This window comes from Saccopteryx leptura, chromosome 5 (genome assembly GCF_036850995.1).
Source record: "Saccopteryx leptura isolate mSacLep1 chromosome 5, mSacLep1_pri_phased_curated, whole genome shotgun sequence".
In the NCBI taxonomy this organism is placed as follows: domain Eukaryota; kingdom Metazoa; phylum Chordata; class Mammalia; order Chiroptera; family Emballonuridae; genus Saccopteryx; species Saccopteryx leptura.
In genome coordinates this window covers 91832441-91848953 of record NC_089507.1, presented here as the reverse complement: position 1 = coordinate 91848953, position 16513 = coordinate 91832441, and the positions used below count along the sequence as shown (strand labels likewise).

General features: G+C 37.3%; 1 protein-coding gene across 1 annotated transcript; it reads right to left on the bottom strand.

Annotated features, from left to right (window-relative positions):
* Positions 1-928: 928 nt before the first annotated feature.
* On the bottom strand, positions 929-13896 carry OSTC (oligosaccharyltransferase complex non-catalytic subunit). The gene is made up of 4 exons (XM_066384705.1): positions 13677-13896; positions 9938-10031; positions 8122-8319; positions 929-1482 (listed from the first exon to the last, which is right to left on the bottom strand). Exons 1-4 carry the CDS (start codon positions 13813-13815, stop codon positions 1464-1466), a joined length of 450 nt encoding a protein of 149 aa, XP_066240802.1. The 5' UTR covers positions 13816-13896; the 3' UTR covers positions 929-1463.
* Between the last annotated feature and the right edge of the window lie 2617 nt (positions 13897-16513).

The following is a 16513-nucleotide window of genomic DNA, read 5'->3' as shown; positions in this document are numbered from 1 at the left end:
CTGGTTTCCCTACAAGATTTTGATTATCTTCTTTCCTCTATGAGGACACAGACCTTATTCACCCCTATAACCCTTAGCTTTGCTTGGCATATAATAGCTGGTCAAAACTTTTTGAATAAATGAATCTTCTTAAATTTAATGAACAGCTTTTAGGTCAGCCTTGAACTTAGAAAAAAAAATTCACCTGAAAGAATATTTCTCTATACACTTAAATGCCATATTTTCCCATGTATAAAACATACCTTTTTTCAAAAAAAATTTGGGGTCTATAAACTGGGTGTCTTATACAGTAGTTATAGATTTTTAAACCTGCATTTCCCACTTTTTCTTGCTTGTTTTTGTGTTCATTGTTGAAGACAATGATTCGTCATCAGACAGATGAGGACAAGCTAATGGATAGGAGTTTTGACAGTGATGAGGAGTTGTATAAATTTTATGATGAATAAAACGAGTTCAACAACTTTATGTAATACATTTTTTTTTCAAATTTTGGGCCCCAATATTAAGGTGTATCTCATACATAGGAACGTCTTATACATAGGGAAATACGGTATTTTAGGCTAAGAATTAACTGAGAAATGAAGTTCATGGCCATCAGGGAGAAGTGAAAGGCCTGGCTAGAAGAAACGAGGGGAAGCCCCTCTGGTCCAGAGATGTTTTCAGATGTGCTCAAAATGGTGTTAAGTACTGAAAACGAATGGCTGAAGGGAATTTTCATCTAACACACCACATTTTCAACAATTCTGATACAGACATGCAGCCTGTGCTTGAATATTTATAGGGATGTGAAGTTGCTACCTCACGGGGTATCCTGCCAACTACATTTTGAGATCTTAGGCCACCAATAGTAGCGAAAGTCACAAGATAGGACTAAATAATTGCAGACAAAAGGTTAATATCATCATTTAAAAAACAAAGATAAAAGGTGTTAATTAGAAAAATTATTTATTTCTGCTCCTTTCATACACCGTATTGCTCAGGAAACAGTCTTGCACACGTATCTGAAACACACACTCTGTCTGAAGGCGAAGCACCACAGGAAAGCTGATCAGCTGTCCACAGTTCTCAGCTTAGGGACCCTGCTTTCTGCTATTACATTAATTTCTGAAACTCAGAAATGTCATCTCCAAAAAAGGTTAAGAGGGTTGTAAAAAATAATCACTCTATTGAATATTACAGTTGTAGAATGGAGTATATTTTCCTTAAGAAATTAAAAACTGAAAAGAAAATGCCACTTAACATCACGGGTTTGTCAGTGTAGGTCAGCAGGAAAAAACACTGGGAGAAGCTTGTCTCTGATACTAGTCCGAGCTTTAATATACCTCCCATGTTTTCTACTAGATGCTTCGTTTCTGCTGCTTTTCATCCTTTTCCACATTTCATATCAGAGGATTGGTATAGCCTTTAAAACTTCATTACCAGGAGCAAATCCAGAATCCACAGATTTCTTCTTAAAAGGCACTCTAACCCATCAGATAGCCCCTATAGAAACAAAATTTATAAACACAAAGTGAAAAGGAAGCAAATTTCAAAACACACAAATTTTATGAAGAAACTATGACAATCTGAAAATTGTGTGATTCCTTTTCATGGTTCTTAGTTCATATCTTGCCCCTCCTCTGAAAGTATTTTATCAGGTCTCAGTTCCATTACTCTTTCCCCTCAAAGGATAAGGTTACAAACCAATATGCTAAACAATACAGAATGAGAAAAAAATAAATAAAAGAAAATTGTTATGTAAGTCAGAACTGGAGTCTCACAATTGCAATAAAAATCATAAACCTTTTAATGAAAAGCTGGTTTGATTTTCTAAAAACCCTAATATTAACCAAAGGAGAAAGTGGGAGGATCAGGAGCTAATCACTGAGCCCTCGAACTCCCAATAAACAGTGTGCAGAAGCATCGGCCGCAGCACCTCTACCCCTTTAGAAATGTCCAGACAGCAGGGAGAGGCCGTAGCTGCAGCTGTTGAGGTCAGGATTTTTGTGGATCAAACAGGAGATCGTTTTACTAAACGAATAACTTAGGCCCTGGAATCCCTTTTAAATTGAAGCATTAAGTTTGGTTTTTTCAAGTTCCAAACTTTTTTCTTTGCAATAAATCCTTGTAACCTATTGGTAAGATTTGCAGGATCAGGGGGAAAAAAAAGAAAGACTGTATAAAGCTATCCACAGTAGAAAGGGTTTAATATACCCTGTCTCCACCGATACTGTCAGAACTTCCTCCTTGGACCCTGCCTCTAACCCTTTATGGGTAAGCCTGGGCAAACGTGACTGTTTCCCTATTGGTCAAATGGAGTTACCTCAAAGGGTTTTAAGGACTATATAAGAGAAACTTTATCTACAGTAAATGCTACTCATGGTAATTAAACTCTCAACAATGTCAGCTGCTATTATTAGTTCAGAATCAAGTTTCTTCAACTGTAATGTTAGGAATCAAAATTCTTCAGAGCGTTGAGATCTGAGACAGTGCCTGGCACATAGCAGACACTCAAAAATGTAATTTTCCTCTATTTTGGCGCCTGGACTCACTTGTTCTACAGGGCTTATTAGATCTGTGTGCAGCCATAGCAATTTCTCTAAAATTCATTATCGCTTTTTCTTGTGCTGTGTCAGCCTGCCCAATCCAAACCCCGACTACAGAGAGAACTATTACCTCGCACAACCACCTTTGGGACAACTCTGATACAACCCAATACTTCTCCCCCAACCCACCCCCAAGAAAAAAACTGAATAAAAAATAAAAAGGCTCTTAGGATATTGACCTTGAAGACTCACATAAATTTGCTACTATAATGCCTGATACGTCACAAAAAAACATACTTTAAGACCTAAACTTCCTAAGAAAAAATAGTTCAAGACGATTTTAAGGCAGTATCCACCAATATCTGCACCAGGAGAAGTTACCCAACAGCTAGCTCACAGCTGACAATCATAAAAGTACCGAGGACTCTTGAGGGATGTTGCCTGTCATCTGCGTATGCGAGCATGCACTTCTGGACATCCTCTTGATATGTTATGTTGTGATATTCTTCCTGGTAACTAGTGGGTGACCTATGCTTATGTACTATAAATCCATGGATTACTGTCAACCTAAATTTAAATGGCAAAGAGTAGTTAAATGGACAAATCCTTGTTCAAAGCTATCAAACACACATAGTCCCACCTTAGGAAAAATTGGTGAAGCATTAAGAAATATTATAATGCTATAAAGATACCATGTTGGAAGAAAAAAAGAACAAATATGCCAATTACTTCTTGGCAGGAAACAATAAATTTGTTTCAAGATATTTACTATGTTATCTCCTGGAATCATTTAGTAACTCTTCTCATGCCCCCCAAAATGTCATGATCTTTACTTAGGCTTGTGAAAATTTTACACAAGTAGAGTTATTGGTGAATACAAGTAATTAAGTAATATAAGCATTGTAGGGAAATAAAAGTAAATCAAGAACTCAAAAAACAATCAGACATAGAAGCCAGAATGATCTATTTAACCTTTATTTTAGGATATTCATTCTTTCCAAGTACCATCTATATAAAGGCAAGGGACTGTGTTAGATTGGCACTAACACAGAAATTCCTCAAAACACTTGCATTTAACCCCTGCAACACTTCTAAAAAGGTGGGTGAAATAAATAATGTCCTCATTTGCAGTTGAAGAATGTGAGACTTGGGGGCACTTTTGTGGTTCGCTCAAAACCCCACGGCAAGAAAAGAACAGAGCCAGCATTAAAACCCAAGTGTGTCCTGGTCCACTACCTTCTCCAATGGTCCTAAAACAGAAATCTCACTTTCTTTGTTTAGAAACAGAAATTGCTTATTTATTTATTTTAAAAATGGTGGTCATAATTCAATTTGAAACAGAATTTTAGGATTTTATCTTTACAATGAAAACACTAATAATTAATATTAATATTGTGCTTGAGAGCGCACATAAAACACTCAATCTTGACAGTAACTCGGAGTCACATAAGTAACTTCATTTAATAAGACTGGAATCTGAGAGTCCGTAGAACCAATCCAAATTCTCAGCAAAGCAGCAGCTCCAGTCAGGCTGGGCCTCCAAATTCCTCACTCCTCCAACCACATACCATCCTCAGCAGCTGTATATTTTACTTTGTTAAATTCCTTCTCCCCTTTGCTAACAATAAACCCTGGATAGGAGATTTCACTGCAACAGCCCAGCTTATTCAGATGCTAGACTCTCTACTAGCTTAACATTTTAAATAAAGCTCCAAATCTAGAAGCAAATGAAAGAGACTCAAACACCTTCAAGAACTGAGAAAAAGCCAGGCCACCAAGCTCTCCTGCAGCCAGAACTGATTCCAAATGCAATCAAATAGCTAGGTTATCCACTCTTAAATCATAGAATAACCAAAAAACTGAGAAGGAACAAGGGAAGGATGTAATTACAATAGCTTACACTGTTAGCGACGAGAAAGACAGGTTATACTGAGGAAATAGACTAAAAAACCGAGAAGTACTACTATGTCTACTATAAGTGTAAATGCAAAATGACCGAGTCAAGAAGGCAAAATTATGCTTAATATTTACAGTGTTCAGAAAATAAGTTATCAAATAATAAATATTTCCTAAATACAAATGTAAATGTTAAGGAAGCACTAAAACAAACACATTTGAAAGAGGTCTGCCGAAAATGAGTAAGATCAAGTTTTAGTGCATGTAGGATTAAACTTCACTTACATGGAAGATGCATATATGCATCATCCTATTCCCTAAACCAGGGGTCCCCAAACTGCGGCCCCCTGAGGCCATTTATCCGGCCCCCACCGCACTTCCAGAAGAGGCACCTCTTTCATTGGTGGTCAGTGGGAGGAGCATAGTTCCCATTGAAATACTGGTCAGTTTGTTGATTTAAATTTACTTGTTCTTTATTTTAAATATTGTATTTGTTCCCGTTTTGTTTTTTTACTTTAAAATAAGATATGTGCAGTGTGCATAGGGATTTGTTCATAGTTTTTTTTATAGTCTGGCCCTCCAACGGTCTGAGGGACAGTGAACTGGCCCCCTGTGTAAAAAGTTTGGGGACCCCTGCCCTAAACCATGTTAATTTAAGTAAAATATTTTTACACTCTAATTTCTTATTCCCCCCCCTTTAGGAAACCTCTTTTCTGAATCGATTCCATGATCCTAGGATTTATTCAGGGGCTCCCCCCAGCTTTTCTCATCAGGCTTAACAAACACTAGTTCAAATGACTAAAAAGGCAGTTTTTGCCAGTCTGAGTAAAGCAGGCCTTATGTCTTTAATGATATAATCTATATAGACCAAATCTATTTGGTCTATTTTATATAGCTTTACAACAGACATGCCTAAATGTAGAAGCCCGACCCTCCTCTCCCAACCAACCACTTTGCCTAATTTTAGGACACTACACCATAACACAGCAGGCCATCTTTCATTTTTTTAAATTTTAAGATACTCCAATTAGGTCAAAAATACCCTAATAGTAGAGGCTAAAGAGAATCTAATGACCATTCATTATTTTCTGGAAGAACCAAGTACAGATTTATACCAAAGTCTTCTACCCAGTGTAAACACATTATTTGAGCCTGTATACATTTTAAAGGTACCTCACACACATAACTTCACATATATTATCTTATGAATATTAGAAAAGTTTTATTTTCAAAATGAAAATTGCTCCTTTGTAACTTTTTGCTAGTACAATAATAGTATTAGATACTAAAATTTGATTTTTCATTTAAACATATTATCATGTATGCAAATGGTCAAAAAAATAGTTATATTTGTTTAGTGTTCATGTTTCTTCAAATGGCCAGGCATCAAAGCCATGTTTTAACTTGTAAAATTTTATCAGTAGGGGAGACATGAGGTCTTTAAAAAAGCATAAATCAGAAACTATAAAATTAAGAGTACCATTCATCACTCTTGTTTTCTCTTTTTTAAAGGTGCTTCTTGCTAAAGATGATGAGCTCTTTGTGAAACAGCTCAACACTGGAGGTTACCGTGCTGACTCGCGTAGCATAGCCATCCTATCTCAGATGCTAGCAACTTATCTAACCTGAAAAGACCTATGGTTACTGTTCCACTTATTATGTATCAAGCTGTTTATACCTGTTGGGATCAAAGGTAACGTATGTACAAGAGAAAGACACATCCCCTCCTTGCTGGTGGTACAAAGCACAACCCTATCGTGTGCAATACATAGGCTCACAAACCTGGCTCATCACTGTGTTTGAGGCCTGCAATATTCCAGAAAATGCAACACAGTTAGTTCTTCTGTCTTTTCTGAAACTGTCCATTGTTTCTCTCCACTCCACACCTAAGGTATCTGACATTAGGAGCTGCAGATGAGAAATCATATCAAAGGAGAAACTATAAATTCCTTCCTCTCAAAAATTTAAATCCTAGAGTTACCTGTATGAACAGTTACAGAAAGAAGCAATTTTCTGCAGATCACTGTTCTCCTCTGATTATACCTAAACATAATCCACACCTGAGACCAAGAGAGTATCCCCTATTTCCTACTGTTGACTCAGTCAACAATATTGGATAATGACCTACAGAATGGGGATAGGAAGACAAATGTTAACATAAGTAACTACAACAGTAAGATGGAAGCAATCCAGACAATTAAACACTTACCACAGCATTTTAGTAAGTAGTCCATAGCTCTATTATCCTAAAGGTCAAAAGCCTGAGCTAAAAGAAAACCACACTCACATCTAAGAAGAGGTTCTAAAATCACTAGGAAGATTGGGAAGCTTAGGTAGAATGAAAATAAATCTGGCTCTGTGGGCAAAACCAGCCCACTTCTGTGGTGCTGTGTCTCCAAAGGTTCTGTTAACTTTTAATAGCCTCCTTATCCTCCCTAGGAGCCTTTTCTCCTCTTGCCTTGCTGTGGAAAACTTCAGCCTCTTCCAGTACACCTCTTCCAACAGTAGCAGAAAAAAGAGAAACAAAAAGAGAAGGCTAGAGTACCTAACTCTTCATACAATTTAGGCAATGGCCAAAATTGGTTACCCTGGACAAAACAAGAGCCACCAGCAGAGGAGTCTGAGGGGGTTACATGGCCACACCTGCCAAAGAACACTGTGCTCTCTCTGCCGCCCTTCAGAGCTCAAGGGGAACCGCAACTACAGGACGAGCACTCTGACCTCAGGGGGAAGTCTGCGTCTGCTCAATCCCCCCAGATGTGCTACAAATAATAAACAGGTTAAGCCATAGAACAAGTACACTTGTGAAATTCAAACACATTCCTATACTCCCTTTATTACCTTATAATAAAATAAGGTTCTAATAATAAAGGTTCTTATAATAAAATATCAGTTCTAAGAAATCAGTGTTGACACTTGATATTAAACATATGCTCTAAAAAATGAATTTCCTAGGAGCTCATTTTTGTGTAGTATGCTGCTCAAAGTTCCTATAGTTACTTATTGATGTACCCACAGGTGGAATCACATTACAGGGAAATGGTCCACATCTCAAATTAATGATCTTAAGTGGATTTATTATAAAAGTAGCCATAAAATGAATTTATCTTTGTTCTAAAGATATTCTAAGTTTTCTGAATCAAAATGATCTAACTATATATATCTGTATGTATATATATACACACACACACACACACACACACACAATACACACACACACACACACACACACACACACACACACACGCATATGAATAAAACCTCTTCCCATCTTTTGCGGAGATAACAACTCCCCTTTCCCGCTCAAGGCTTAATGGGCTTTCCTTATACTAATATCAAAAAGCAGCAGCAATTAAGGTCTTTAGAGTATTCCCTAATATCGCCATTACTAGTAGAATCCTGTATGTTACAAGCTTTCAAAAGCACAGTAGAGAAACAGTGGTGATGCAAAAGCAAAATAAAATAACTAAATTTTCTCATGAACATGCATGAGGATAACAATCAGAAAGACCTATTGGTCTCACTTTTGCTACTAACTATAGCTATAACCTTGACCACGTCACACACTATTCTAGTTCTCAAAATTTTCATGTTTAAATGAGTTAAATTAAATATATAATTTTATGTGACCTAGGGAATTATTTTACCAATTTGCAAAAGAATTTAAGATGCTGATAACACAAAGTATTTAATAACTTACGGCAGTTTCATTCTCATGAATACTCTGGCCATGAAAAAACTCAATAGGACACAGACGAATCCAATGAATAGAAGAAGAAATCTATTGAGTTTTGGAATGTTGGGAGCATTGGATCGGTCTAGGATTATGAAACCTAAACCTCCCATTGTAAACAGGAAGCTGGATGCGAGTCCCTCCATAATATATTGTCCATTTACTCTGAAAAGAAAGACCACAGCAAAATAAAAATTGACAATTCCCAGAAAAACAAAACACTTTTTCCTTAGATTGAAATTCCCACTCCTGCTAAACCATTTTTGTGCTAATTTTTTATTCTTACCCCTACAACTATTTTACTTCTGGACATTCATTTCAACAAATACTTATTAAGAGCTCATTACGTATCAAGTAAGTACTATTGTAGGTTCTGAAGCTACACTAGTGGATAAAACAGACAAAAACTCTGTCTTCACGGAACATTTATCAAAAAAAAGTCTTAAAACCTCAACTAACACAACTGTTTATTAAAATCAATACTCACATTTTAATTATTAGCTTAAAAAGCCAATTATTGTATGCATCTGAATCATTTACCCAGACCCTTAGTTCCGCTTTTAAAAGGTAGGCTATTTAGCCTGACCTGTGGTGGCACTGTGGATCAAGCACAGACTTGGAATGCTGAGCTCACCGGTTCAAAACCCTGGGCTTGCCCAGTCAAGGGACATATGGGAGTTGATGCTTCCTGCTCCTCCCTCCTTCTCTCTCTCTCTGTCTCTCTTCTCTAAAATGAATAAATAATTTAGAAAAAAAATTTTTTTAAAAGTTAGGCTATTTAAATTCCTATCAATTTCAAGTTAATTTTGAACTGCTTAGAAATGTTTCTGTCTAGAAAAATTTTTATAATAATTAATAAACCTCTAGTTCCAAAGGGAAAAACTTTAAAGCAATGTTCCTAACTACGGCTCCATGAACGCCCACAAGGATTTCCAGTGATCTATAAGCCCCTGTAATTATATAAATTTTTGTATATTATTTGTAACTGATTTTTAGAGTACATGGACCTCCAAAAGCAAATCTTTCTGTTAAAGGGATGATTTATACATGGGCATAAGCAAGGAAGGGACATATTTTTCGTTAACTCATTGCTTTAACTGAAAATTCAATACACGCACCGGGTTCAAGATTCAAACTGCACAAATGCAGATACTACCATCAAGATCACCTGTGATCTAGCGCCCCTCCCCAGGGAATCACGATAGCCTTTCCAGGATATCCTCGAATATACAGCTTTGTTCAGGCAGACAGTTATCAACCGGATTGCAGAGAGCAATATAGCAAGCATTGCTGAAGGGAACTAAACTACACTGGAACGAAGTTGCACTGCTGAAATGGAATTCTCAGGTCTCAAAATTTACGTTTCTTATTTAATAACACATATTCCTTAAACGGCCAGATAGTACAGTACAGTGCCACACTTACCACTGCACCTTGAAAGTGGCCACAGAGGGCATGTAACAATGGGCATGCCTAATTCCAGTGAAGCTTTACTGACAAACTGGTTTGATTCCAGAATAGCCTACCAATGTATTTTAAACTGATACCCTCCTTTAGAGAAGTGATCACATCACTGTGAAATATGTTACTCCCTAATAAATGAACATATGATATACTTCTCTTACTCCTTCCCACTTCTTGCCATTTCTGAATTTAGCGTTTTAAAACAGCTACTGTCTAAATACAGATGGACTCCATGGGTTTCACTACATTTTTAAATAAGCAGGCGTGGCCCAGCAACCTTCTTTCCCATCACCAAATCGTTCAAAAAGTTATCTTTTACCTGTAGGCCAAGAAAGCTACTGGTCTCTGATGCCCGTGTTCATCAGTCATAGAGCCAACACTCGGAGGTTCAACAATAACATCATAAATTATTCCTGTATGAAAAAACAACAGTAGAGATTCAGATTGAATGCCTAATTTTTAAAATAGGATTAGTTCTTTTCTGTCTCTACAGTGCTTTTATATTTAAATAAGGTTGTTTTGATATATTATTATAATTAAATGAGGCCCAGCTAAGGAGTACACTTCAGATAAAACCATTCAGAAACTCAACTCAGTATTTTAGAATGACTTATAAAACAATGTTCTCTATAAGAGTTACCGGTATTTCATAAAAGAAATTCATTCAATAATTGTTTCTAATACTCAAGAATGATGCCACAATAAAGATTATATTTTAGTTCAAGAAAATGTTCCACATAAGCATAGATCTGTTTTTAAATTATTGAGAGCTACCAGAGAAACTTTTTTTGCTTACATGTAAAACAAAGATACATTTCACATCATTAGTACTAGAGATTCATAATCATTAACGTTAATGTCTATCAACATTTTAAGTTGTTCACATCTCCCACTGTCAACATTTGCTTTTCTCCATTGTTCTCCAACATGCCCACTTCCAGCTTTTTCTTAAGCATGGGCTGTGCTCGCTCCCCAATGACTAACAAATCATACTGGAATTCCCTAAACCCTACTCCCCCATCTACGAACTGGTACCTGCCTCTATCCTTACCTCTTTCCCTTCAGCTCCAATCAAGGAAAAATCTCTCCTCCTATGAAGGTGGGATCCCTCCTCCAATTATCAGGACCTTATCCCCTCATGCCTTCTCAGAAACTTTGTTCCTTTGGATATCTCCTCGCCCTCCTGTATTTTCAACCCGTCCTTCTCCACATCAACCTGCCCCTGACTCCAGACTGCCCTAGCTAACATCCCATTTCTAAGCTTCTGTTTTGAAAGGGAGTCAGGCTTCCTTCCGGAAAAAAAATTTGGCAAATTTGCTGTCTACCCTTCCTCACTTACCCTTCATTCTTCAACTCACTCTGATCTGGCTTAGGCCACCACTGCTATCACTCTTGCAAATGACATCTATGACTTCCATGTTGCTCAACTCAATGGCCACTTTTCAGATCTCATCTTAGAAGCTTTCCCAGCAGCGCTCGATCCAGTCCCCTAAATCCATTTTCTTGGGATAAAAAATGGCTTCTCGTGGCTTTTGTAACACTCTTGTCCATTTCTTGCTACCATTCTAGCTGAGCCTCCTCTTCCATAAAACTACTGTTGGAAGTTCCTTAGGACTTGATCCATTGTATATTTTTCTACATTCTCTCCCAAATTGAACTCATCTTTTCTTAGTGCTTTCAACTTTATTTATGACTCTCAATGTGTCAACACCTATCAAATAATGTTAGCACCATTAGAATTAGATTTAAGCTCCCCAATAACAGGGACTTTGACTATGTTCAAGATCTGACTTATGGGTGGGAGTCAAAAAACATCTGTTATTGACCAACTTGCAACACAGACCTCTCTTCTCAGTGCTAGACTCACTCCTGTAAATTCACATATCCAACTACATTGCTCACAAAAATTAGGGGATATTTCAAAATGAATATGAAGCTATAAAATATCCCCTAATTTTTGTGAGTAGTATAATTATTACTGGCTATGTTCAACTATTATATATCCCAAAGTGACTTCCAGTTCACAATTCTCCACCAAAAAAAGACTTCATTTCTTCCTCTCAGAAAATGACTTTCATCTACTCAGATGCTCAAACCAAACACCAATAAGACTCCTTCATACTTCACTCCCCCCCTACAACCAATCAACCCAACCAAGACCTACTAAGTCCACTTCAAAATATCCTTCATTATATTCTTCTCCATCTCCACTACCATCAACATGGTCTGGTCTGAGTCAACTACAAAACCCATCTAAGTGGTCTCTTGGTCCTGTATCTGTCCATACTTTCCCCTCTCCTAGTTGTATATCCTTTCTCCTAATCCATGAGATTTTGACTAACATGTCATTTCCTCAGGAACCACCAATGTAAATAATATTCCCAACTCCCACTATTTTTTAATAACCTCTTGTTTTTTTTCCTCCGATGCATTTATGGCATTTTGCAATGAAAAAAAAATTTATCTAACAGAAAAAAAAAAAAAGCGTGTGTGATATTTAACATGTCTCAACCATGACATTATAAGCTTCAGGAGGGCAGGGTCCTCATCCGTTTCATACATTGTTATCCCCAATGCCTTGTGCCTGGAACTCAATGGGGGAGTGATACATTATTTGCTGAATATTTCTCTGCAATAAATAGTTTATTTATAAAAGTACACTCAGTTTTTCAAACAGATTCCTTTCCAGTGACAAAATAATTTCTTGTATGAGAAACCTCAAAGCCTTGGCCACTAAAAAGTATCTTTTTTATTTTCCCCCAAGGGGCTGGGGCAGAGAATCTCCCCATTACAACAAACAACAAGGAAAAGGTAGCCAGAATGAAACCTGTGAGACTTCTAGCAAAGGCTAAAGGTCCCAGAAGGGTTACAGGAAAGAAACTACCAAATAAAAGCCCATGAAGACTCCATTTCTTATTTAAAAAAAAAAAAAAAAAGAAGACACATATATTTTAAATTTCATTTATTCAATGCAGTACCTATTAAAGTACTAAGCAAACGTCAATGCAAATGCAATGCTAGGATGGTATCTTACCAACATAAAAACACACTTAAAATTAATTTATTTAAATGAGCTTAAGCAAATTGTCAATATTCTGGGGTGCGTGTAATTCAAAGATACATTCTAGAACTAATCCTTCATAGTTTCAAATTATTCCTTCTTCAGGACAACTATTCTCACATAAAAATACATGCAAATGAAAATGTCTCTATTGTTCCCTTAAAATGAGAACTACTTTTACTCTCCCTAACCGGTAGAACTTGAATTTTATAATTTCCAAATTAAATACCCCACTTCCCAAAATCTAACAGTAGCCCAGCTGAGTAAATTGCAGAACTGCGACTCGAAAGGGTGGTGGCTCTGAAGAGATTGTAGCTGGAATGCCAACTCACCACTGTTCAAAGCAACGCCCCTTCTGCAACTTTCTATACTTTAAAAGTACATGATAAAATATGTTTTTAACAGTAATGCTATTTTCCTTATTCTTTACATCTTTAACTTCTGCTTTCTGAAATACAATACAATCTGAAAATCTATTTCCAATCTCAAATATTTATAAAAACTGTGTTTTTGGAAAATTCCATTCATAGTCATTGTTGACCTGGGCAGGAAGCAACACTGAACCCTTAGGTCTGAGCTAACAAACTTAAGAATTCTCAGGTCTCTTCCAAGGCTCCAGCGATCGGAGACAAAGAAAAGGTTAAGAGTCCCACAATCTCTTGACCAACCATGAAGGTAAAATGGGCCAGACTAGACTTTTTCAATCTAGACCTTGTCAAACAACTTCTTGCAATCAATAAAAGAGCAATGATCTGGCCTTGAAAAATATATTCGATTTGGATGCCTAAGCTAAGAGGCTAGGAGAAGAAAAGCAATGGATGGGAACACGAGCGCTGTCAAGAAAGGACAGGACACGAGGGCAAATAAACCTCTGGGCTGATAAAACATGGGACCCCAGAACTTCTCCCCTCCCTCCGAAAAGATCCAGAGCAGAGCGATGCTCGCTCCGGGGCGGGTGGGCTCTCCACGCCTCGGCGCCTCTCGCGCCCCGAGTTACCTCCGGTGATGAGGAAGTAAGACACCACCACCAGAGCGTACACCGTCATGGCCGACGGCATGTGCACCCACGGCGGCTTCTTCAGCTTCAGATTGGGGCATTCCAGCACTAAGAATGGGACTCGGTACAAAGTCTCCATGTTGCCGGTGGCAAAGGCAGCTCTCGGACTCAAGCCCCACGCGCCACCCAGATACAGGACAAGCCTTCCTTTCCCCGGCGCGTGCGCGGAGAAGGGACGCGCAAGTCCGCAACGCTTGGTGGCAGTGTAATATCCCTAGAAGAAAATAAGAAACTATATAAAAAAAAAACCATAAAGTAAAGTATTAAATCTACATAGTATTGAATATTTTTAACATAAATTTGAATAAGAAGTTCAATTGTCGCTAATGAATTAGCGTGTAGTTTATGTACCTTCAAAGACCTGCATGGCTTCTGACGTGGCCCAGCCACAGAAGCTGAGAGAACCCAATCCATCTGAGCCCGCCCACTTGCTGACGCTAAGGATTTGGAAGCTGATTGGACCAGGATGAATGGGAAGGTTTGGAAAGCTTGCTTTTTTTATTAGCGTTTATTTCAAGAGCTGGGAGAGTCCTAGGTTGCTGAGGTTTTACTTCCCGATGCGTTAGTGGTAATAATAATAATAATTGTTATTAATCATTGCTACAATAATATAGTATCAAAGTTTTTTTACATATTCAGTTCATATTTATCACAGATGTCCAGAGTACATCTCCACAGGACACCTAGAACTTTGAGGTGACAAAATACTATTTTAAGTAACCCGTGTCCTCCCCTCCGTCCCCTCTCAGCCATCCCTGTCTCGTAAATGCTAAAATCTTTAAGACAGAAAATTTTGAAATCAGCTTAGTCGCTCTCTTTATTAAACTTCCACACCCAAAATATTGGCAGGGCTTTTTTTGTTGTTTTTTTTTTTTGTCTTCACTACCAAAATTCGTTAATTCATCCATTTCTCTTCATTCCATTACAACCACCCTAGTGACAGTCACAGCATCTCCTGCCTGGGCTACATTCGCAATCCAAGTGATGAAAATATATGATGAAAAATTAGTTTTGGGGGGATAGATTAGATGGCTTAAAAAGTTTTTGCTTTATTTTTTTTTTTATACACTCTTAAGATTCTGCAAATGTCAATTTCCTTTTGGCGTAAGAGTTAAAAGTAACTGATTATATAAATTCATAACTTGATTGAGCCACTGTTTTCATGCTTTTGTTGGTTTGTTACTGAGCCCCTGGTTTTCACAGGATGACATGAATTGATTCTGCACGTTTAGTTAATGACTCAATTATTGAGAAATTGTTTAAATATCATAATAACGAAAATATTTATAAAACATTGCAATATCTAATTCTAAATGCAGGTGATGCTTGCTGATCTTACAGTTCAATAGTAAGAGTCTCCTCAGAGTCATACTGAGCTTTGTATTAAGGAAGGTGCATTAATGTCAGGTTATGAAGGGGTCACTAATAACACAAACAATGGGGTGTGTTTATGTCATAATCAGCATTTATACATAGGAAGTTTTTCTGGAGACTATAAAGCAGAGTGTTTCTAAATTCCCATAATTTTATAAATAAGGAAATCTTTGAAAAATTCATAATATATCGCCTTAAAAAATGAGTAAGGGGGGCAAGTCAAAGGGGGAGGGGAAGGGCACAAAGAAAACCAGATGGAAGGTGACAGAAGAAAATTTGACTTTGGGTGATGGGTATACAACATAATCAAGTGTCAAAATAACCTGGAGATGTTTTCTATGAACATATGTACCCTGATTTATCAATGTCACCCCATTAAAATTAATAATAAATTTTTAAAAATGAGTAAAAACATAGAAATGAAGTCTTTATGCTCCTTTATAGCTTCAGGAAGGCAACTAACATTTACTATTAAACGCTGTTCGGCAGATACTACAAGTGATTTACTATAATTGGTTCTCATTTAGTCTTCATGACAATTCTATTAGGTAAATACTGTTATCCCCACTATGCAAAACTGAAGCTTGAGAAGTAAAATAAACTAAAATAGGATAGTATACTCTACAATTAGATGACACCTAGAGGCAATTGCCCTAAACATAAGACAAATTTAAGATGTTTAAGATGGGAAATGTTTATATATTTATCCTTCTTCCTATATATTCTGAGACCAAATAATTGTATGTGCACTGTGGGAAACACATAGAAGTTTTAAATATATAAATTGTGTGTGTGTGTGTGACAGAGACAGAGAGAGAAACAGAGAGAGGGATAGATAGGGACAGACAGGATGGAAGAGAGATGAGAAACATCAGTCCTTTGTTGCAGCACGTTAGTTGTTCATAGATTGCTTCTCATATGTGCCTTGACCCAGGGGCTACCGCAGACCCAGTGACCCCTTGCTCAAGCCAGCAACCTTGGGTTCAAGCCGGTGACCTCGAGCTTTTAACCCTGGGTCCTCTGCGTCCGAGTCTGATGCTCTATCCACTGCGCCACCACCTGGTCAGGCTATATAAATATTTAGTGAGAAATAAAACTGCCACATCAGAACAGATCACATTTATCTCTATGTTGTTATTACTGTCACTTTTTTACTCTTTCAAAATGTAAGTTTGTCCCAGGAGCCCATTTATTATTGTCTTTAACATCTTACTTTGAAATATACTCCAACTTGAGTTTGTAATATTCTACAAGCCAGGTAGAAAAGAAAACTTGCTTGAGTAAAATATGCACATCTGTTACCCTCTGTGTCTTAACCAACAATATTACTATAGAAAAGGTTTTGTTCAAATACAACATACACTCTAACTAAAAACCAAAGAAATAATAAATATAAGCATGGG